The 23,479-nt window shown below is 60.8% G+C and overlaps 1 protein-coding gene across 2 annotated transcripts in view; it reads right to left on the bottom strand.

The window, feature by feature from the left end:
* Positions 1-5,496: 5,496 nt before the first annotated feature.
* TOM1 (target of myb1 membrane trafficking protein) overlaps positions 5,497-23,479 on the bottom strand; it is a 46,569-nt gene continuing 28,586 nt past the window's right edge. Inside the window, exons 7-16 of one of the 2 annotated variants that reach the window (XM_067010068.1) lie at positions 21,107-21,223; positions 18,397-18,530; positions 16,671-16,704; positions 16,177-16,270; positions 15,318-15,438; positions 11,310-11,385; positions 10,408-10,692; positions 7,486-7,545; positions 6,490-6,529; positions 5,497-6,410 (exon numbers count right to left, since the gene is read on the bottom strand). In XM_067010068.1, coding sequence (XP_066866169.1) covers positions 6,256-6,410; positions 6,490-6,529; positions 7,486-7,545; positions 10,408-10,692; positions 11,310-11,385; positions 15,318-15,438; positions 16,177-16,270; positions 16,671-16,704; positions 18,397-18,530; positions 21,107-21,223 — 1,116 coding nt within the window. In that variant the 3' untranslated portion in view covers positions 5,497-6,255. The remainder of the gene's footprint in view (positions 6,411-6,489; positions 6,530-7,485; positions 7,546-10,407; positions 10,693-11,309; positions 11,386-15,317; positions 15,439-16,176; positions 16,271-16,670; positions 16,705-18,396; positions 18,531-21,106; positions 21,224-23,479) is intronic. The other variant, XM_059080776.2, reaches the window with a different exon arrangement.

Raw genomic sequence — 23,479 nt, 5'->3', positions numbered from 1 at the left:
CCTCTCTGGGCCACTGTTTCCCTGTCTGTGATACCACAGTGGCCCAGCCTGGACTGTGGGGCGAAGAGGGGTGCAGGCTGCCCTAGGGCAGGGCCAGGGAGAGGCCACAAGAGTCCTGAGCCAGAGGCAAAGGGAGAAGATGGGGCCATGAGAGGCTGCTCCCCTAGCCCGGCCCTGCTGCCCAGGGCGGGCACAAGAGAAGCCTGCCAGCTCGCTCGCTGCCTTGGACCTGCTCTAAAACATAGTAGGTGGCGGTGGGGACCAGGACAGCCCCTAGCCCAGGCTCTGGGTGCCTGTGGCCTCCTCGCCTCCACCTCCTTCCTGCTCTGCTCTGCTCCTGGCCCCAGTGGCTGGCCCTTCCTGGGCTCCCAAGGCCAGGTTGGCCCAAGGATGGATCAAGCCCCCCCCAAATCCCTAACAGGGGTGTGGAGGTGGGTGTTCCATGTGGCCACTGCTCTGCAGAGCCAGTGTAGGTCAGAGGTGATGCTGTTCTAGGATGGGGTCCAGAGCAGAGTGGTCGTGCCCTGGGAGGATGGCCAGAGGGGCCAGAGCTTTGTATCTCTGACCAACTGTGGACTGAACTGTGTCTCCCTCAACTTCAGCTGTTGAAGTCCTAACCCCTGAGACCTCAGCATGTGACTGTAGTTGGAGATAGGCTCTTTAAAGAGGTAATTAAGGTAAAGTGAGGTCACTAGGATGGGGCCTAATCCAGTATGACTGTGTAAGAAGAGGAGATTAGGACACAGATACACACAGAGGGAAGGCCACGTGAAGACACAGGGAGAAGACGGCCATCTGCAAACCAAGGAGAGAGGCCTCAGGACAAGCAGCCTGCTGGCACCATGACCTCCATGCCCCAGAATTACGAGATAACACACCGCTGTCGTTTCAGCCCTCAGTCTGTGGAACTCTGCTATGGCAGCCCTAGCACGCTAATACACTGGCCAAGGACTTTTTGTGGTGTTTTCTGATGCAAGAGGTAGGCAGGGATAGTTTGGAGGTGTCAATACTAGGTTTGCACAAACATCTGGACGGTTTGAGGAGACAGCGGGACTCAGACATCACTTGGGAGTCTGATCGTTCTTCTCAAAGTGAAATCTCCTCTTCCTCTTCCACTCCTGTCCTGAATAATTGGTTTAAAGCCATTAGATGGGAGCAGGCAAGGCGGGCAGCTGCCTTGAGGCGGGGCTGGGCTGCAGTGGCCCGGAGTCAGGTGTTGGAGCCTGCAGTGGGTGAGGAAAAGCCTGAGCAGGGGCTCTGGTGGTCCATCCAGGGATGCCGGGACCCCAACACGGTGAGGACACCTACAGGGCCGGGGCAGCGGGGCAGGGGGGATTGGCTACTGATGGGACTCAGCAAGTAAGTCTGTACACAGAGGGCAGCAGGAACCGGGCTTCTCACTGTTATCGAAGGGGGTCACAGGGAACGGGGAAAACTAGAAGGAATCTGTGATTTGGGGTTGTGATTGGAGTTGTTGGTGTAAACTTGTGCTTTTCTGCCTATACAGGTAGAACTCGACATACACAGGGGTCTGAACTCGGCGTCCGCTGAGCAGGCCCACAGGAACGAGGGCACCCCGGGCTTGCCAGGAGGCACTCAGAGCTCCCTTTTGCCGGCCCTCCCGGCTTGTCAACTCGGTGGTGCTGGCTCCGCTGGCCCTGCTACATGCGGCGCTGCTGCCATCTCGTGGTCGCTCTGGGACACTGTCCTGAGCCAGGATCACCCCTGGAGAAAGCGTTGCGGGGCTTCCCAAAGCTCCCCGCTGTGCATCAGCAGAGCCCGATCCAGGACCAGCGGGCAGATCCCGCCTCTCTCTCATTGCCGGGATCAAGACACAACGGCCCCACGCAGGGGCAGCAGCTCAGACCCAAGAGAGGGGCCCAAGGGCCCTGTTGTTGGAACTGCTGTCGGGGAGGCAGCGAGCACCCTTGAGAGCTGGGAGAGCAATACCGGAGGCTGAGCTGGGGCCTCTGAAATTACCCAGGAGTTGGCGGGGCAGTGCCCCTGGCTGGGTGTCAGATACAGAGGCCGTTCTGGATGGAGGGAGTACCATCCATGACAACATGTTTGGAACATTTCCTTGACAGATGTTGCGGTACTGGTCCTCTCAGTTAACCCTCATAACAACCTTATGAAGGAGCAACTGCTATTAGCTTATTTACAAGTGGAAAAGTTGAGGCACAGAGAGGTTAAGTAATTTGCCTAAGGTCACACAGCTCAGAAGGGTAGCATGGCTGGATGTTGACACTGGGATTGGGGGGTGGGGTCAGCATCCAGGCCCAGGGTTGGGTCTGGGGGTGGGTCAGGGAAGCCGGGAGGGTGCAAAGGGGGTGGAGGCCCTGCTAAGGGACTGCTAGGCAGCTCTGGTCACAGCTTCCTCCAGGCTCCAGGGACTGCCTCCCAGGTGGCCCCTCCCTACCCACCTGCCTGCCTCCACTCAACCTCCCTACACCCCTGGCCAGGTGCCATTTCCAGGGCACAGGGCCCTACGGGAGCCACTGGAGCCTGGTTAATCCTGACGCGGGGGCCGCAGCCCAAGGCTCCCGCCTGCAGCTGGTCCTCTTTTACGTGGGGCCGCATGACTTCCCGCTGCTGTGATTGGCCCAGGACCTGTGGCCTCAGACACTGCCTGGTGCCAGGAAACCCAGCCTGGGCAGCACCGGTGGCTCCTGCAGGGGATCCCTCGCCCAGCCCAGCCCAGCCCAGCCCCAGACGCCTTCTCTCTGGACGGGCCCTCAAGGTGGGGCCGCCCAGAGCCGCGCCCTCCGGCGAAGCCTGGACACCTTCACTCACGGCAGGGCTCTTTGGGCAGGCCTCACCTCACTAGCCTTGGGTCCTGGTCAGAGGCCCTCCCTGGCCTCCTAGCCCCTGTCACCAGGCATTAGCCTCCCTTTCCTTCATTTCAGAGCAGGTGGCACGTTTGCAACTTACACCTGTCTATGCTGCCCCCTTCCTCCACGTGACCCATTCACCGGGTCCATTCACCTCTGTATTCTCAGCACCTAGGGCCATGCCTGGTGTGCAGCCAGCGCTCCTACCCACACGCAGCAAAGAACAGGTCACTTGGCAACTTTAGCCATTCACAGGCCACGAGCCCCTGGAGCCACCCACTGAGGGTTCCCTGGCTCACCGTCGCTCACCTGGAGGAGGGGCAGGCAGAGGGGAGGGGCAACGGTGCCGAGGAACAGGTCCCGCTCTTCCCTTACCTAGTGTGTGACTGGTCGTGGCACCCCCTGGCCTCAGTTCCCCACTTGTAAGCAGTGGTCAAAACCATCAACCCCGCAGGACCGTGTGAGGCGTGGAAAGGCCCAGGCCAGGTGGGGCCACACACAGCAGGCACGTGGTGGGGATGGAGGGGAGGACCTGGGAGAGCTGGGGGGCTGCAGGGAGAGGAGAGAGGCCCCCAGTCTCCTCGGGGTTCAGCTCAGGTCCCAGGGCAGGTGGCTGGGATGGCCGTGCGAGCAGGTGGGCCACCCGTCTGAGCTCAGCGGCACAGCGCGCCCCACCGCGCGCGTAAGCACGAGTGGCAGCCGTCCAGCCTAGCCGGCAGCGGCGGTGGGTAACCCACCGAGTATCCCCACGGCCCTCTCGTCTGGCCGCCAGGTGCTGCCAGCCTCACGATACAGGTGCACATGGCGAAAAAGATGGTCACCAAACCCAGGTGCTTTAGGGACCTTTACAGGCTATGTGGAGTCGGGCACAGACTTCGGCTTCCGGCTCCAGACACTGGTGGTCTGGGGTGTGGTGGCTGGCCGTCGGCCAGAAGCGGCCAGAAGCGGTTGGGGAAGGGGCCTCTGGAAGCGACCTGCTGTCACGAGCGCTGACGGGAGGAGGCAGCCGGGCCAGCAAGATAAAGCAGTCTGGGGAGTCGGGCCGCGGCCCCCAGCAGCCGGCCACCTCTGCGTGACCTGAAGCGGAAGACGGCGGGGGTGCTGGGGGCCGCGCGAGAGCACGGTACACCAAGTTGGGCTCCTTCCCGATTTTGAGTCCCAGCAGCCTGGGCAGGGCTGGCAAGGCTCCACCACCTCGGCACAGGCATCACTGCTGAGTAACTAGGCAAAGCTGGACCATGTCCAGGAGATGCTTAATACCTCGTTAAAACCACAGCCTTCCTGTTACCTGGGCGAACACAGCTAATTGACGCAGGACGTAGGCGGTAACCTTGAGTCTGGACCAGCTGAGCTTGGTATGACTGACGGGTGAGGGCCCAGGGCGCCTCCATCTCCTGAAAAGCCGTCCGACCAGGCCGATGGCTGGCTACGCAGGGGACAGTGATGTGGCAGCTCCCCTCGGGCAGAGGTGGCGGGGAGAGGAAAAAAAAGGTGGTTTAGGTTGGGGAAATGGGTCAGATGTCACGTTCAGCCGCCTTTCCTCCAGGCTGGCTCCTCTGCAAAGCTCTGAATCTCGGCCTAGACGATAAGGCCCCTCCTCCCTGCTCAGGGGATGGACAAGCCTGCCGTCCCGGTCCCTGTCCCGTTGTACCTGCCTCCCAGCTGCTTCCCTTGCCCCAGCTCCACCTGGAGGGCTGGCTGAGCCTGGTCTCCTGGTGCCCGGCTCCAGGCCACGCCTCAGAACGCACATACAGCCCGCCCGCTGCTGATGGGAGCTGGGGGCTGCTCAGAGACCCGGGTGAGCCCCACTCCAGCTGCCCAGGCCCCCTGGACCCGGGCATTCAGACTTCTGCTGTCCTTCGTGGGCTGACCTTTCAGGCAGATCAACTGTTCCAGCCCCCTTCCCTCCCACCACCGAGTGCTGGGCCAGGGGGCACCAATGCGCCTCAAGCAGTGTCTCCCGGGGAGCCTGGTGTGAGGATCCCAGACCAGAAAAGGTGGTACCCTGAGACCTGGGGTGGCTGATCTGCCACGGAGATAAGAACTGACACCCGCGCCTGAGCTGTGTGCCCAGGCAGCCACACTGAGCCTCAGTGTTGTCATCTGAAAAATGGGTACGACGTACTGATGCGTGAGGAAGTGCCCAGCACCTGATAAACAGCTGCACCTGGGGCGGCTCACATGACCCACTGAATCACGGACTCAGTCTCTGTAAAACAAGATTCAACTCTGCTCCGCCCAGGGCTGTCCAGACGATCCCAGGAGCCCATGTATAGCCTGGTACAGCGCCTGGCACGTAGGCCTCAGATGGGATGGCCGTATCCTCCCTGCAGGCTCACTGCCCCACCGTGCCCAAACCTGCTCCGTCTCTGTGATCACAGTGCTACCGCTGCTGGGCAGGGGCCGGCCTGAGCGGGGACGGCAGTGTGAGGTGCTGAGGATGCAGACACGTCACTCGAGGAGAGCAATGGGGTCGCTTGGCAGGCAACTCGTGGCTGGAGCCTGTGCTGCTGTGAGCTGCGGCTGGGTGCCCAGCCCTGCTGCTGCACCTGCCTCACCTGCAGACGCCCACCTCGTGGGCGGCCCCAGCCCAGCCCAGCCCAAAGAAGTCCCTGCCTCTGGTAAGGCCAAGAAGTCCCCTCCTCCTGGAGACTGAACACCGCTATCAGGATGCTCTTCTACCTTTAATTGGGGTACAAAAGGCACCTCTCCCAGTACACGAGGATCAACCAACAGGTGTGGGGGCCCAGTGCCCGGTGGAGCCCTGCGTGGGAGGAACAGAGGAAGGACGGAGGGCAAGGAAGTGGAGGTCGTGGGGGCCACAGGTGCCCCTGGCATCCCTGGACGCCTTCCCTGGTGGCCTGGGCCTGGTGAGGTCTCCCCCAGCAATGTGCAGCTTCATATCTGGACAGTGTGCGCTCAGCAGAGGGCCACACGCCCTGCCCTCAACAGCTGGCCAAAGCCTTCGGGCTCCAAGGCAGGGCCTGGGGAATGGATCTGGGGCTGCGACAGAAACTTCTGCTGTCCCCAGCCCACGGCCAGGCCTCGACTGTCCGTGTGGGCTCGGAAGAGGGCTCCTCTGGCCGTGGGTCCAGGGAGGACAAGGGGGCCCACGCTGGGGCAACCGAGCAGCCGGCCTTGTCCGTTCCGCGGCCTCCGGGTTCTCAGCAAAGTGGCAGTGGTCAGTTGGGGTGGGAGGGGAGGCAGGGGTGTCCAGGGTTCCGAAGTGCAACTGACCTGTTCCCCCAATTCCTCTGGCTGCCCCCCACACCCTCAGGCAGTACGGCCCCAACCTCAAGGGGGAGAGAAGGGCATAGGTAACAAGCCACCCCCAAAGCAGCCGTAACACTGAAGGAGAGACAGGTCCCCGCCGCGGGGTGTGGAAGCAGCGGGGGCTCGGGCTGCAGGGTGCCAGACCCCACACTCATAAGGTAAACAGCATGTCGTCATCTTTCTCCTGGGTCTTCTTTTGAGGGGCACTGCCAGGTGGGGGACCCGGGGGCCCCTCGGCTGAGGGGCTGGAGAGGTTGGGCAAACGGTCGGCCACTTTGGCTCGTTCTTCCAGGAACTTGTCAAATTCTGGAGGAACGAGAGGGAGGCTGCGGGTGGGCTCGGAGGCTGGAGCCGGGGAGGGGTGGGCAGGGCCAAGGTCTACTACCTTCACTGGTGACGCCCTTGGGCTCCTCCGCATTGTTCCCCTGAGAAAGCAGAAGGTGAGGTTAGCTGCTGGCACTGCGGAGCCGGCTGGGGCTCAGGCTGCTGACGCCGAGGGGTTCAGACCTCGGCTCCACCCCTTCCTGAGCCACAGGCCTTGGCCCGAGCCACTGCACTTCTCTGAGCCTCGGTTTTCTGCTTGGTGACACTCGCAGGGTTGTGAGTGCAGGACGCTATAACAGAGGGCTACTCGCAGAGGGCCAGGCGCAGGGCAGGGTGCCCGGCGGGCCCCTGACAATCGCCAGTCCCTTCCTCCCGGTGTCTAGAGGGATGCGCAGACTCGCGCGTGGTGGAAAGGCTGACAGCCAAGCCTGAGGCCACGCGTGCTCATGCTGGGGGCTGGGGGGCCGATAAGCCTTCACCCACCAGATGAAACGGATGGACCTCCTCCTGACCTTGGGCAGGAACATGGTCTTGGCCACTTGCAGAAGGCGGCCTCCGGGCCTGGAAGTGCCCAGGCACTTGGTCCTTGGCGCCAAGAATGGGGGGATGGGGTGGCAGATGCCGGGGAAGGGGCCCGGACGGGGGGCAGGGCTGACTGCCCCTGCCGCCCACAGCGGGCAGCGGGGCTCTGCAGGCTGCCGCCCCCCACCACGGCGTGGCACCCCTCGCAGCTGTCTACCAGCCTCCCGACCCGCACGAGGGCGCTGCTGAGCTCAGGGCTCCCACGGTCCCGGCTGCCCTCGGCCCACCCCTGTCCTGCCCACAGCGGGGCCTCGGTCGGCAGCGGGCTCGGGGAAGGGAAGGCCCCAGAGGCTGCAGGGGTGCGGGGCGGGGCCCTCCTCTAAAGGGAAGACCCGGGGGGAGTGGCGGGCGAGGGGACACCAACCCCGCTAACGCCGTCTCCTCACCAGCTGCTCATCCTGACCCCACCCCCGGCACCTCCTCACGAGACAACGGGAGCCCCGGGTGAGGTGGGCGAGGAGGGGGCCGGACTTACCACGTCCGTGGACAGCCACTGCTCGATGTCCTCCATGAGGCAGGCCTGGGTGACGGGGATCTGGAGGGAAGGGCAGGGGGTGAGGCAGGAGGGCAGCGCGCCTCGCCGGTCTGGGGCCCACCGGCCGTGGCCTGGGGCGGTTGCCCACCCGAGACTCGTCCCTCATGCGACGGGGCCGGTCGGAGCTGCCCTGCACCCCCGTCCCCGGCTGTCCCTCCAGGATGCGTCCTGCCCAGCTGCCTGGGACCGCGAGTTCTGCCCGCTGTGCCAGGCCGTAGGCAAGGGGGAGGTGGCACCAGCAGGCTGAGCAGGGGATGGGGAAGGGCTCCTGACAGCTGGAGCAGGGCCACCAGGAGAGATGGGACCCCCGGCTCCGACAGGCCAAGGGTGCGGGCTTGGTGCGCAGGCCCAGGGCCGGGACCAAGCACAGACGCTCAGGGGCACCTGACACAAGAATATTCACAGCCCAGGGAGCGGCCAGCCAGCAGGGCTGGGGCACGGGGCACAACTGCAGACTGTCCTCCTACACCTCCGCAGACTCGGCGTTCGTGGCGGAAGGGGGCAGAGGTGGGCCGGGACAGAGGGAGGGGCCGAGGCCACCAGATGAGGCCAGGCCGCTGGATCCCGAGGGTCTGCGCCTATGCACGGGGGACATGGCACTGTGGCTCCACCACACAGGCTCCTGCACAGGGGCGGGGGGCTGAGGGCTGGACTGGGGCAGGGCTGGGGCCTGGGGGCTTCCCACGCGAAATGCGTCTACAGCGGGAGAATCCAGCTGGAGGTTAGGGGCACAGACCCTGGGATCAGAGAGACCAGAGGCTGGCTGGACCCCTGCGACTCGGCGCAGGTTACTCAGCTCCTCTGACCCTCACTTCGCTCATCGTTAGAGAGGATGACAGTACCTACCGTCCGGGTCCAGATCCGCTGTGAGAATTAAACGAGATGAGGGAGCTAAAGAGCTTAGCACAGCGCCCGGCACAGTGTAGGTGCTCGGGAAATGCGCTTACCACTTAGCTACTTTGGGAAGCAGAGGGAGAGCGAGTCTTTCTCCAAGCAAAGCCAGGTCCCCAAGCCCCGTCCCCAGCACCGAGGGCCCCAGGGCACAGCAGGAGCACCCAGAGAAGAGGCCGGAGCTGACTTCCCAGCAGCAGCAGTGACTTCTGCGGGCTGCCCACCTCAGCTCCCTCAGGCGCAGGCACAGGCGCTCGGCCCAAGCCCAGGGGGGCCCCGGCCGCCTCCCGGCTGCCACAGGGGCTGCCTGGGCTGCGCTCCCAGGGCAGCACCGAGGGGCCGTGGAAGCACGAGCAGAAGGAGAGGGAACGTGCTGGGCGGGCCCCGGCAGACCCCCGGTTGCCCACCCTGCTCTCCTCTGGTTCTGACGGACAGTACCGCCTGGGAGAGCCCCTGCGAGTGTGCCCGGCCCCTCCTCTCCGTGCCTGCTCTCCCCATCCAGCCACTGAGGCTCTTCTCGCCACTGCCTCCCATCTGGCTGAGAGAGGGTCACACTGAGGGTGGCGGGAAGGCCAGGCCAGGGCCCCGGGTGCGCCGGGGGCCTCCTCCAGCGGGGGCCTGCTGCCGCCTCAGGGGCCTCTGCGCGCGCGAGTGTGTGCGTGCGCGCGCGCCCGTGCTTGTGCTGGGCTGGTGGGCGGTAAGAGGGGACAGGAAGCAGCAGAGGGCGTCTCCCTGTGGGGACTCTGGAGTCCCGGACGGGCAGGGCAAAGCCTCTCTCCCTTACTTTTCACGCCAAGGGTCCCTGGGGCAGGGGAGCGGAGCAATCCTGGGGTGGTGGAGTAGGCAGCCATTAGCCCCCAACTGGTTCTCAGGGGATTCTGACGGGCACCCAGGATTAGGGGCATGGCTCTACCCGGTCCCTTCATGTTTACTGGCGGGCAAAGAGGAGATCCCTAGGGCCCCAGAGCAGACCGAAGGTGGAGGAAGCCTCGGGTCCTGGCTCCCAGCCCATCACCCTGGCACTGCCTTCCCCCCTGGACAGAGCCAGCCCGGGGCCCGTCACATGCCGTCCAGCATCCCCACCTCCCAGGACTCATTAACCCCGAGGGGCAGCCACCGGCTGCCCACAGAGTCGGCACTTGATTCCATTCTGTACATTGCTGCCTGGGATCACGTTCTGACAACCGACAGGGAGAAAACCTTACCCCCCAGCCAGACGTAAGCACCTCGAAGCAGATGTTTATGACCCGGTTTTAAGGAAGTCATACCCTGATTTGGTGGAAGTCACTTAAATCTCTCAAGTCGTCAGAGATGAACGAGCAGAACTTAACCAGAGCCTGCTTCTCGGCAGGCAGTGGTGTGTGTGGGTTTCTGCCCCGTGGCCACCTGCCGGGCGGGGCAGCCGCCAGGAGACCTGCATCTAGTACTCCTCGGGCCCTTGAGTTGCTGTGTGCCCCTGGGCAAGTCACACCCGCCCTGGGCTGCACGGTCAGCCTCCGCCCATGGGAGGTCAGGCGGCGTGGGAGGGAAGGGCTTCCCGAGGGTCCTGCTTCACATGGAGCCCTGGAGCCAGAATGACGGCCGGGGAGAGGCAGGCTGAGCAGCGAGGGGAGCCCCTCTGCTCTTCAGAGCCCTGCAGGCCGGCTGGGGTTCTCGTCACCAGCACTGGCTTCCAGGCTGGACAGACCAGCAGCTGGGAGATCATGGGCAAACGACGTCACTTCTAAGTCGTGGTGTTCTCCTCTGTGAGCGGGAAAAACCACTCCGCAGTGATGTAAAGGTTAAAAGCTTCACTGCGTGCCAGGCACTGTGCTAAGGATGTGGCATCTGTGGTCTGACTTAACCCCCCTCTGTAATTAACCCCTCATCTGTAAACGGGGATACCTTAAGGGTTTGTGTGAGGACTCCCTCAGTAAGCTGGGGACGCAGAGTGCTTAGCACAGGGCACGGGCCCGACGAATGACTGCTTACAAAGCAAAATGGTGGGAGGCTCTGAGACCGGGGCGTGAACGCGCCCTGCGTGGCAGCAGGTCCACAACGCACACAGGAGGCATCTGAGTCCCCGCTGGTCCCACCTCCACAGCGTTCCAGGTCTTGCCCTGTCTGACTTGGGAATGGCTCCTGGGATGCTGGGGACGCCTCTGGGGAGTCGCTGGGGAATCCCTCCTGCACCCCCTGCCCCCGCACTCCGCTCCAGAAGACTGGGCAGCTTCCACGGCCTCCTGACCGCTCTCCCAGCTTCCAGGCTGGGTCCTTCTAAAACGGAAGCCAGATAAACGTTCCCTTCTGCTCAAGACTGCTCAGGGCTCCCGCCTCACGTGACACACACCCAGTCCCCTCCCAGTTGCCCCTCGGGCTCCGAGCACCCAGCCCCACCTCGGCCTCTGAAGCCCTGCGCTGTCACCAACCCTCGGCCACGCTGCTCACTGCCCCTGCATCTCCAGCTCCCAGGTCCTGCACTTTCTAACCACCTCCCAGGGAGCTACTCGGCCCACTTCCCGGGACAGAAATTCTCTCTTCCCTAAAGGCATCCAGAAACAAATGCGAAGGTGCGAGAACTGTACTTGGAGCTCTTGCCAGGGGAGGGTCGCCCACAGAGCCTGCTCAGTGTGGGCGTGTGGCTGTCACTCCACACAGGCCAGAAGTTAAATGGAACAAAAATGGCACCCCTGGATGCCTCCCTGTGGCCTTAGGGTCTGTTCTCCCGTCCACCTCTGCCCACACTCCTGCAGGTAACAGGTCTCTGTTACTGACTCAGCACCCATCTGCCCTCTCACGCTGCCCATTATAAACCAGCATGGGCACCGCTGGGCAAGCAGCCCCGGCCCTCCTCTGGACAGGCCCCAGGGCGGCGGTAGGGCCGCTCCGCTTACCGCTCCGGTGCTCTGCTGCCGGGCATCCAGGGCTCCAGCCAGGCCATCGGTTGCTTGAGGGGCTTCGTATTTGACCCTGAAACACAGAGGCCATCGTGGCCCTTACGTGCCGCCCTTGCCTTACCAGGCACGCCAGCTGACGTGAGGACAGAGGCGGCTGAGTGGGGGTGAGCCGGACGCGCCTGGGCGGGGGCGGCGCAGACCCCAGGCAGGGCGCCACCCCCGCAGGCCTGCCTGAGGACGGTCGGAAGGGTCTCATTTCCTGCCTCTGGGAACGGGATCGGACGTGTGACCCGCACGACAGGCAGAGCAAGGCTGGGGAGGGGAGGGGAGGTGCTGGGGGCCAAAGACCAAGACCACCGCCCTCCTGTGACCAGATGTGGCCAAACTCCAGGGAAGAGAAATAGCCTCACTGACCCCACAGCCATAGGGAATTTGTACCTAGACCCCTTTCCCAGTTGCTCCCATTCCATAATTTCAGAAATCATCGTTCTGTCCAAGGCTGCATTTGAACGGGGGAATCCCATTCTGCAGCCGAAAACAAACGTGCAGACTGCGGGTGAGGAGGATGCTGAATGTCCTCTGGGGGGGGCCGGCCGGCGGGTACTGGGAGGAAATCAGAGCTGACACCACAGCTTCCGGGCAGAGGAGGATGGGGAAGGGGGTGTCTGCGGTGTCTGAGGTGAGGTTCCAGGGGGAGCGAGAGAATAAACCACGAGTGGGAGGAAAAGCTGTGCTAACGAGGGGGCTGGGTGTCTCTCTGACTGCCACGGAGGGGACGTCCAGGGGAGGCTTTGCGGACTCAGCCCTGGCACTGGGAAAGAGCAGGTATCCTCGCCCTGAGCTGCTGGCGGAGAGGAGGTGAGACTGGGTCAGTCACTGAGGCACAGACGAGGGCACGGAATTCCAGCCTCAACGGGAAAGCCGCTACGGATAGAGATGAGGGCTCTTCTTCCAGGTGGGGCGGGTTGCGGAGCATCTCACCCTCTGCTGGAGCCAGGGCTGGTCCAGCTCGAGGCTTCAGGAGCCGAGACCATAGCACATGTGACTCTCGTAACGCCAACCTGCCCTCCTGGGGACTGGGTAGACTGACACTTAAACAGGCCTCTTGAGTAAAAGCCCCAAATTCTCAGGCAACCTCTCTGAAGGGCGGCCGTCCGCTCCTCCCACAGGAGCTGGAGGCAGCCAGGAGAGTGCGCTCATCAGCGAGCTCACCGCCCCCCACGGCTGGCGCCCATGCGAGCGGGCTGCGGCCAAGCCGCAGGCTGGGCGGCGGGCGGGGAGCCCAGCCCTTCCGGAGGGCAGTTTAGCACCCCTGGCTAATCGGGGCAACAAGAGCTGGCGAGGAGGAGGAGATGCCAAAGCCTGAGCAGCGCATCCTGACCTGGGGAGGCCCGCTGACTCTGGGGTGGAAGTGGCCGTGCACCTATGATGCAGTGGGTGCGCTGTGGGGAAAGGCAGGGATGAGGCATGTCCAGCCCCAGAAACGTACAGAAAACGACGATGCCCTTCATTCAGAAGAACCATGTGTTCCTTCCCAATTACTCCCCACCACCTCGGCTTTTCCGTCTCTCTCCTGCTCTCATACAGCCCCCAAGGCCAAAGCCTGGCCATCCCTGGGGGCCGTGCCTGCAGCGGTGGGGCCCACACGATGCACACGGGACTGCCGGCCCTGTGCCCGGTGCAGGAGGGAGGAGGGCCATCCCTCAGGTGGTCTCGGTGAGGCTGGGGGGCAGGGGCTGGACCCGGGGCCACTTGGGGTGACACTTGTCAGTGCCTGAAGAAGACACAGAGGCACTGGGGAGCAAGTGAGCGTGGAAGATGTTGAGGAAGAGAGCACCCTCGGGCTTGCCTGGTGGCGCAGCGGTTAAGAATCTGCCTGCCAATACAGGGGACACGGGTTCGAGCCCTGGTCCGGGAAGATCCCACATGCCACGGAGAGACTAAGCCCACGAGCCACAACTACTGAGCCTGAGTGCTACAACTACTGAAGCCCGTGCGCCTAGAGCACGTGCTCCGCAACAAGAGAAGCCACCCAACGAGAAGCCTGGGCACTGCAACGAAGAGTAGCCCTCGCTCGCCACTTAGCCTGCACGCAGCAACAAAGACCCAATGCAGCCAAAAATAAAAATAAATAAATTTATTTTAAAAAAAAGAGAGCACCCTTGCTTCCGGCCAAACCTGGCTAAGGCGACCCTAACTCTGCTCACCCAGATGTCCCCATGGCTCTACTTGGCATCCTGAGCGGAAGAGCCTGGTCAGCTGGCGAGGCCGTGATTGGGCCAGCTGTGGTCGGCACAGGCCAGAGGGAGGCATGGGCCAGACACTCGGTGGGCAGAAGAGGTCTTGGCGGGTTCAAGAGCCCCAGGGTACAGGGCAAGGTGGGGAGTCCAAAGGCCAGCCAGGTGACCAGGGCTAGAGCACCCAGCTGATGCATCAGAGAGGGACAGCCAGGCAGGCTGGCAAAGCAAAGAGGAGGCTCGGGCACACTCCCATCCCGCAGGGCGCTTTCTGCTGGGGTGGAAACCCCTCCCCAGGGAGGGCCTGCAGGAGGCCCTCCTGAGTCTCACCCATGACCTGAGACGGTACGTGCTGCCCTTGCAGTAAGTCTTCCCTGGCCCTGGCATCTCATGTTCTCCCCTGTCTCTGACCCTCTGCACGTACTGTTCCATGGCCTGAAGTGGCTGCCTTGACCTCCCCACTGCGTGGTCCAGTCCTGAGCGCCCTCTGCAGAGCTGCACGCACCTCCTCCGCGTCCACAGTGCTGGGTACACCCCTCCAGGACGGTGCCTGGCACTGCACAGCAGTGGTCCGCATGCATGTCACTCCCCCCCCCCGTGAGACTGCGGGCCCCAGAGGGCAAGCTCGGGGTGCGCTTTTCTCTGTTCTTCAGGACCCTGCTCCCCAGAGGAGTGACGGTGCAGCAGCAAACCTCAGCCAGGTTGGGGCTCTCAGGTAGGCTGCCCTCCAGGCTGCAAGTCCCACCAGACTCATTAGCCTGCAGCAACACAGCATCCTCAGTGTGCCCCCAACTCCCAGGTGACCGTGAGCCACTGGTCCTGGAGCACCTGGGCTTGGGAGTATAGGCTCTGCCCCAGACTGGAGGTGCGGCTCACAGCGCAGGGCTGGTTAGGCTAGTGGGCAGGGCTGCGAGCAGCCTGTCAGGTTCCACCTGGATTGGCCACGGTGGAGAGGGGATCCCTGGGCCCTCTGGAGGCCCATCAACAGTTCCGCAAGACACCAGAATGACCACTAGGGGGCCGGGGAGTCCGCTGGGAAGGTCCCTTAATCCAGAGCTTTCCTTGGCCGTACATCCTGGTTGCCCTGGGGTTATAAGCAAAGGGTTGACAACAACCTCAAGCAAACTACTTCCAGCCTGTATGGAGCCGGTCCTGGGAAGCTGGCCCTGGTGGACACTCGGCCGCGTGCCTTGGCTGCTGAAAGCATCTCCCTGATGGAGATGGCCAGTCCCAGGGAAGGACAGAAGCCCAGCTCCAGTGCAGAGCAGGCAGACTTGCGTGGGGTAGCAGGACTTCTCTGGCTGGTTACGGAACAGCAGAAATGACTGGACCAGCCCCCGAGGGCTTGGTACCCAGCCTACAGTGCAGTGGAGAGCTGGGTTGGGCTGAAAGCGCTGTGTTTTGGAAACAGACGGCCCTGGGTTCCCAAACCTAGTGCCTCCAAACGTTAGCTGCCTGACCTGGGGCAAATGACCCAGCCCCTCAGTGTCTCGGTTTCCTCATCTGAGCGGATCATGTAAGATCCTGGCACCTAGCTGGTCATCAACCCACGGGCATCCCTCCCCCCATCCATCCCTGCCTGTAGGGCACAGGGTTCCCCGGGCCTCGCAGGATTGGCTCGGGGGAAAGAACTCTGCTATCCGGAGGGGGTGCAGGCAGGGGCTGGTGTGCCCACCAACAAACTGGGCTCAGGGACCTGGCGAGAGGCCCTCCCCTGATAGGGGGCGACCCAAACTGCAGGGGCCCAGGGTGGGGCCCGGCCACTCACTCTTTGCGTTGGTCAGCCAGCGAGCTGCCCCGTGTCAGCGCAAACATGTCAAACTCATCTTCCAGGTGGCCAGAGGCCTCCAGAGACTGCAGGCCAGCCCTCACGCTGCTGGAGCCCAGGTCTGTGGGGACAGAAAGGCCACGTGAAGGGTCTGCCTGGCTGCCCTTGGACACTGAGCCGTGGCTGAGCTGCTCCCTGCCAGGCCCAGGTCAGTTCTGGAGAAGCAGCGTGGCCTGGAGTGGTGGTGGGGTCGGGGGGCGTATGGACGGGGCAGGCCACCTGCTGGCTGAGGGACCAGGGGCAAGTCACTTCCTCTCTCTCAATTACCTCCAAGGGCTTGGCATGAAGCAGGCAGCCAATAATGCTAATCATCGTGACGACGGTGGCGACGGCTAACGCTTACCAGGAGTGCACTCTGGGCCTGGCCCTGGTCTAAGCCCGCTCTGTGCAGAAGCTTATCCAGGCCTCACGATGACCTGTGAGCAGGGCCCATTCCTGCCCCTGTTACAGAGGAGGAAAGGGGCCCAGGATGTCCAAGTGACGTGCCCAGGTTCACCAGATGATTCAGGCCAGGGAGAATTCACGGTGCTGATGGGAAGTCACACAATAGTGGGATTTCTGAGATCTGAGGGGGCTCAGGAGCTGTGGGACTGCAAGGGAGGGTTCCCTGTGTTTTGTCCCGGCCCCTCAGCCTTGCAGGAAGATTCAGCACTGGACCCTGGCGAGGAGGGGTCTGGGCCAAGATCCTGCTGTTGGCACTCTAGCTGCAACTGTGTAACGGGACGGCACCCCCAGAGCTGCAAGGGTGCCCGCAGTATGTAAGGTACCCTCAGCCCAGAACCCCGCACGCTGCACTTACTCATTCCCGCCAGCTGGGACGAGAGGCTGCTGGTGGCTGCAGGGTCAGGGCCCATGTCGATCAGGTCAGCGGACTCCTCAGCCTCGCTTGGGGCCTGGGGGCAGGGGAGAGGCCACCGTCATCCTCCCAACCTGACCTGCAGCCTCATTCCCTTCTGTCTTGAAGCACTGGCGCCTTCATTCTTTGCCTGAGGATCTGTCACCAGCAATACCCGCCCCGCCCCACACCCCGTCCCTGCAGCAGTGATTGGGAGTCAGGGAGTCTTTCTTCCTCCCCTTGGCCTATCTAGCTCAGCTGGAGGCCTGGGAGGTTCAGAAGACCCCGGGCCATCAGCTGGTGGCAGAACGTTATTTACCCTAATGGCACAATGACATAAAAACTTAGACGGGGCCCTCTTGGAGATTCTGGCTAAGAAGGCACATCCCAACCAGGATACCTGGGAGGGAAGTGAGCCCAACCCTCCTTCCCAATAACACGGAGAAGCAGCCTATTACCTTGGCGGTCTGGCCCGTTCGGAAGCGTTCAAACCTATGAGACAGAAAAGACCTGAGTCAAGGAGAAGGACTGGGTGGCCCCTTAGCACAGCCAGGCCAGAGCTTTTCCCACTGCAGGTCTCAAAACCAACAGAGTGGGTCACAAACAGGGTGATGACATGGCCTGGTTTATCCCGGATGGATCCAGTTTATGCCTGCTGCTCCAGGGAAGTATTAGCAGGGCCCCTTTTTCACTTGCAAGTGTCCCAATTAGATGATCAATTATCTGGTCACCTTAGTCACCATTAGCATTAAATAAACAACAGGCATAGACTAAAGCAGAAAAGGAAACGGGGGTGCGTGCATACAGCAAAGGTAAGTACTGTTTTTTAGAACTTGCTCGGTAACATACATTTGTGTGCTGCTTTATGGAGCCACTTAGACAGGTCAACGTGTGTGTGTGTGTGTGTGTGTGTGTGTGTGTGTCTAAAGCAGGTCAACATTTGTGTGTGTGTGTGTGTGTCTAAAGCCGTGTAAGGAAGACACACCTCTCACACTGCTTTATGGAGCCACTTAGACAGGTCAAGGGGGGCTGGTGGGTAGACTGAGGACTTCGGTCTGAGATCTGCTGACCTTGGGTAAATCACCTCACTCCTGAACTTCAGTCTCCTGCCTATTAATAAGCGGGTGACAATGGAACCTGCCTCCCAGGTGAGAATCAAGTGAACCACCAAACAAACGTGAGGTCTGGTGAACAGGTGTCAGAGGGGTCCCAGTCACCCCTAGATCGGGCCCTTGGGCCACCTCACGGCCCACACAGCAAATGGCAGGGGCTCTTAGTCCCACCAGGTCAGCGAGCAGGAGAGGCCGGGCAGCCGGGGCCTGCCACGGCCCCGCCCCCTCACCTGATTCAGAATCACTCAGCAAGTGTTTGCTGATGGATAAAAACACGAAATGAACCGGGGGCTGGAGGCGGCTGGCGTGACTGGTACCCTGTGCCAGACAGCCCGACCACCGAGTGCTTTATAGGCATAACCGCGCGGGCCCTCAGTTATCTACAAGGAATCATGAGCTCCGGTTTACAGATTCAGAGGAAGCGTGGGGGACATCATCTCTGCAGGCCCAGCACCTCTCCCGCCTTTGTAACAGCGCCTAGGTGCTCCTCTGGGGAGCTGCTCCCCCCCTGTCCTGTGATCCCGGTGGGACTGTGGTCAAGGGGGCCTGTCCCCTCCCACACCTGCGTCCCACAAGGACGCTGAGCCAATCAGAGTTTCTCTTGGGGAGCTGACTCTTGGACAGAACGGTACAAGGTGGGCAAGCGCTTGGAGCCCACGTATTCATGATGACACCCTGGGGTCAGGGTTCAGGAGTTTCTGCCCTGGAGGCCCCTGAACTGCCCTGGCACCTGTCCTTCCTGCCCCACTGGGAGGCCTGACTTTGATTCTTCTTTGGATTCTGAAAGCTATCCGTTCAATAAAGGCTGTTCTCCTAACGACTTCTTTTTCTGCTTAAGTTAGAAAGCTTAAGCTGTGATCCTGGATGCGGGGACACAGGCGGCAGGAAAGGAGGTGTGGGGTGGAGGGCGGGCGCTCCAGCCTACGCTGGATGAAGGCGGCTGAGGGCACGTGTGCTGGGCGGCTGACCTGGTGTTTGAGAGGGCGATGGGCAGTCAGAGGGTGTGGAGAGGGGAGAAGGGAAGGGAGAAGGTGGGGCGGCCGGCCCGCGGCGGGGCAGACAGTGGGGCTACCGTTCGTGGCGCAGGAAGACGTTGTTGAGGTTGTCGTTGACGATGAGCAGCTCCTCGGTCAGCTGCTCATTGGCGACGCGGGGGATGAGCTCCAGGACCCGCTGCTGCATGGCCCGGCATGTCCGGTTGAGCTCCTGCCGGGGGAGGAAGTGAGACAACCACGGCTGCTGGACCCGGAGCGAGGCCGTCTCCACCGGACGCCCGGTCCTGGGAGCACCTTGGAGGTGGAGAGGTTTCCAGACTGGACTTCAGGTTGCACGGAACAGCTTCTGGGGTGCTACGGACGAGCACTGGCGTCTCATTTCTAAGCGTTTAGCACACAGGAGACGACCAACATGGGAGCCGTGCCGTGGGTTGAACCTGGCTGTGTGGACCTCAGGATGAAGCTCCTGCCCTCACCTCCGCTTCGAGGAAAAATCAAGACTGTGAGGCGGCTGGTGGAACACCTGCCACTTCTCTGGGCGCACGGAGGTTTTGTGTGACCAAAGCATAAAAAATAAACTGGATGATCCAACTACTATCCCGACTCTGAATGTCTGCCTCATTACTCTAATTTCTTTTAAAATTCTTTTTATTTTGGAATAATTTTAAATTTGCAGAAAAGTTGCCAAGATAAGACAGCACAGGGGTTCTTGTAAACTCTTTACCCAGCCTCTCCGTAGTTTGGCATTTGTCAAAACTATGACATTAATGTGGGTACAATGCTGTTAACTAACTACAGACTTTATTCAGGTTTTACCAGTTTTTCCACTAACGTCCTTTTATTCTCTGTTTCCACATTGCATTTAGTCACCACGTGGCCAACTGACTTTTAATCGGTTAGCGTTATGTATTTAAACTTGTTTGGGAAAAAGAAAAAAAATTAGAAGCCGAAGCATTTACAGGCTTTCAATTTGTAGGACTGAATGCTTCCATCCTCAGGTGCCTGCCATCAGGTGGACAGGGGCCTGGGTCACGGTCCTGAGGTCCCAACAGAAACAGATGGTCGGGCACTGCTGACTGTGGCCACGTGCTAGCACTTTTCTGCTGGCATCAGGAAGACCACTGATTTTGGTTTTTTTCAGACCCTGCTGCCCCCGCCTCCCCCCAGGTCAGACCCTCTCCCAGGATTTCCTCTCTTGCCTGAGCGTGGGGCAGGGCAGGCCCAGGGGACTTCCGACATCCTGCGGGCCTCCCCCCCACCCCCATGACCAAGCACACCGCAGCTTCGTCCCTACTTCCTTTCCTGCCCCTCTCAAGAGCAGAAGAGCAGCTGGTGGAGCCAGGGTCCTGGGTTCACACCCCAGCTCTGCTGCTGACCAGCCCGGTGACCCTGGGGGCATCCCGTGACCTCTCTTTGCCTCAGCTTGCGGACCTGGGATGTGAGGCTAACAAGAGTGCCTACCTCATGGCGGGGAGGGTGAGCATTTAGTGAGTGAACGTATATCACATGTCCACATCAGAGCCTGGCGCACAGGACACGCTCAGTGTGCATCGGCTGTCCCTGTGTCGCCCCTGCCTGCCAGCCGGCCTTCTGATTCTCCCAAACCGCTCATTCCCGCAAGGCCTTGGCTCGGGACACCCCAAATTAACTGCGCTACAGCAATCCGGCCGCTTCCCAACTCACTCAAGCTTCTGTCATTCTTTCTTTAAAAAAAAAAAAATATATATATTTTTTGAATTTATTTTTGGCTGTGTTGGGTCTTCGTCGCTGCATGAGGGCTTTCTCTAGTTGCGGCGAGCGGGGCCTTCTCTTGTTGCGGAGCGCGGGCTCTATGCACGTTGGCTTCAGTAGTTGTGGCACTTGGGCCCTAGAGCACAGGCTCAGTAGTTTTGGCGCACGGGCCTAGCTACTCCGCGGCATGTGGGATCTTCCCGGACCAGGGCTCGAACCCGTGTCCGCTTCATTGGCAGGCGGACTCCTATCCACTGCGCCACCAGGGAAGCCCTGTCATTTATTCTTTATATGCGTGTGTTCACTCAACTGTGAGACTCCGACTTCCCTCCCCTCCACCCTGCCCCCTGCCCCCACCATAAGGTAAGGACCCCGTAGCAAGAACGCTATGTCAGCTTGGTCGGGCCCAGGAACAGAGAGATGAGCACAAGCCAGCCTCACCCTCCAGGAATGAGAGGCCCAGCAGGAATGACACAAAATGAGACGATCATACCAAGCTCTCTGTCCTCTGACAGGTTCAGGTGACTCCTGGGCCTCGGGGGTCGCTAGCTTTCTTGGCATGTCTAGGACTGACCTCTCTGGGGAGGGTGGCTTTCCCCACACACAACCCCTCACTCGAGTGGGGCCCCAGCTGGGGGTGGCACCCTGGGGATATCACGTGACATACGGGAGGCCCCAGCCTGCAGATTCCAGCTCAGCCCTGCCTGCTAAGTTTCATATTCTGAAAGGTGGACACCTTACCTTCCAGCTTTTCCTCAAGACCACCGATGGGGAGCTATTTGGAACCAGGCACAGGGAGGGCGTTTTATGTGCAAAGCCTTATTTAATACTCATGTCAAACTTGTACCACAAAAGCAAACTTACCGACGAGGAAACTGAGACGAGGGGCTATTTTGTTCAAACCACCAAGAGGTAGAGCCCCGAGTTCCAATCTGATGGAGCCCGAAGTCCCTGGCTTTATCATCTCCCATTGTGCCCAAGGGGTCAGAGTCCTCCATGGAAACCACCGTGGCGGTGGCGGGGCAGGGCGGCTGAACCGGGGCGGCTGCTGCTCACCTGTAGCAGCTCCAGGTCTGCCGGCTCCGCCTGGGTGGGCACGAGCTCCGTCAGCATCTCCGACATCACCCTCACGTTCCCACTCACCATCTCCAGCTCACTGCGCAGCTTCCCGATCTGGAACACACGGTCGGGCCCGCTGAGAGAGGCCGGGCTCTGGAGCCTCTGCCCCTCCTGGGACGCAGCCTGGCACTACCAGCCCGACCTGCCGGCACCCCCTCTAGGCTCCTGGGCCACAGCCCTGCCCCAAGGGGCCCATGGTAGGCTTGCCCTCACCCCCGCTGACCCCCTTACAGAGATGTTAGCAGCTGTTACTGGGCGCCCAGTGCAGGGAGAGGCCGGGAGGAAAGAAGCTGAGGGCGGAGGCGGCCCTGAGTGTGGCTGGAGGGCTCCGGCATCTCCTGGGTGCTTGGCATTTAACAAGTCCCTGGAGGGGAGTTCCCCTGAGGGGAGAGGAGGGAGGCCTCCCTCCTAGGAGGACCCGGTTCTGTCTTGCTCCTGGTCCGCTCTGGTGCCCCAGACTCTTCCAAGGATGAGACCCAGGTCCGCCCCCCACCCTGAGTATGAAGCTCAGACTGAGCGCTCGTGAAAGGGACGTGAGCAGGTTTTCAACGATCAGAGGGGGTCCCAGTCTTGGCTTGGGGAATAGCTGTAAATCGAGTCGCACAGTCTCTGCACTCAGGGGAGGCGGTGAAAGGCCCCTGCTGCGGCATCTCATGCGGCGGGCTCCGCGGGGCGTTTCCTGTCCTCACGGACAACGTGGACACTGTGAATGTCCAGGAAGGGACCAGTGTGGACGTTCCCAAACGTGATCTGGTTGATGAACCCTTTGGTCCTGGGCTACCTCACGGGTCTCGGATTTAGCAGCCTACATTTTGGGAAATGCTGGTGCATTCCCCGTTGGCTGGACCAGCTGATTTCAGAATCAGTGTCACCATATAAATTCACGGCGCCTGCCTGTGAGGGCAGCTACCATTTTGATCACCTCTAAGGCCCAAGCACTTAATGTATGTTGCTACTTAACCTTGACCACAGTCTCATGAGGAAGGTATCACTGCCCAACCCTTACAGATGAAGAAGTGGGAGTGCAGACACAGGCCCACTACGGTTTGCCAGCAGCTTCCAGACCCGTAAAACGTTTGGTACATTCGGCCTGTTTAACAAACGCTCCTGCCAGGAGCAAGGGAAAAACAACTGATCACAAACCCAGCGTGTCCAGGTCAGATGGGACCTAATTACAAGGAGTCTGGGAGTTACATCAGTGCTGCCTGAAAGCCTTAACGTGTCCCAGGAGACAGAAGGGGACTCTGAAATTAAACAGACTACTCGGTCTTGTTTAGCAAGAACCTTCTTCCATTGGACATAATCAGAGTCTTAATCCACACAGGTGCCAGACTTCAGGCAAATTGGTTAAAATTATAACCAGGTTAGATCAGTTTTGGATCACAGGGTGATTTTACCACTTTTATGCACTTTCAATTATTGGGCCTGTTAGGAAAACTTTTCCAGTAATGTTATTTGTAACTCTGGGGGTTGATTTCATAACTTGCTATAAGTACAGAGGTTTCTCTTTAAATAGGTTTGGGTATGGAAGGCTGTTGGTAAGTTTATTTGTTTGTTGAGACCAAACGATACCGTAGAAGTTTGTAAAACACCTCAAAAGTGGGCACCCCCAGCGTGCAGGCCTAGAGCAACTCCGCCATCCACAACTAAAATGACCGCGCACCCAGGAATGCCGGTCATGGCTGTGGATGTCCCTCGTAGGGCAGCAGCTAAGGCCGCCACAAACTGCTCGAGGCCAATGCGCAGGGCGCTGGCCTCACTGGCAGGAGGGAGGGGCTGAGGGATAGGCGGCCTGGTCTGAGGAAGGCAGTCCTGCAAAGATACTCACGGGGCCCCAGAAAACGAGGCCCAGGCCCGGCCTCCAGGATCTTACACTATGCCTCAAACCTGCTTCTTGGGGCTTGATGGGAAGCCTCATGGTGCAAGGGAAGGGTTTAAATCTTTTTCGATACGGATGCTTTAGAACCGTTTTTAGCAAGAACCTCTGTCCAAATGAAATCTTACGTGAGACCCTGAGCAAACCCCAGCAAGGAAGTGGAGCTGCTGCGGCCAAAGGGCTGCTTGCTGGGTGCTTCCTCTCCCTGGAGCTACCCGCAGGGCTCCACGGAGGGCAGAGTTTGGAGAAGGGCCCAGGTGCAGGACAGAGCCTGCCTGGAGTCAGACTTGCACTTGAATCCCAGCTCTGTCTCTGCTGAACTGTGTGGCTCTGGGCAAGTGAACTGATCTCTCTGAGCCTCACCTCCCAACAGGAAGGATGACACATGCCCTGTGTGGCTGCCCTGAGGACTGGGCAGAGTAATTTCCACACTG

Source organism: Kogia breviceps, chromosome 12 (assembly GCF_026419965.1).
Source record: "Kogia breviceps isolate mKogBre1 chromosome 12, mKogBre1 haplotype 1, whole genome shotgun sequence".
NCBI lineage: Eukaryota > Metazoa > Chordata > Mammalia > Artiodactyla > Physeteridae > Kogia > Kogia breviceps.
The sequence above is the reverse complement of the archived record's forward strand: the minus strand, read 5'-3'. Positions and strand labels throughout refer to the sequence as shown.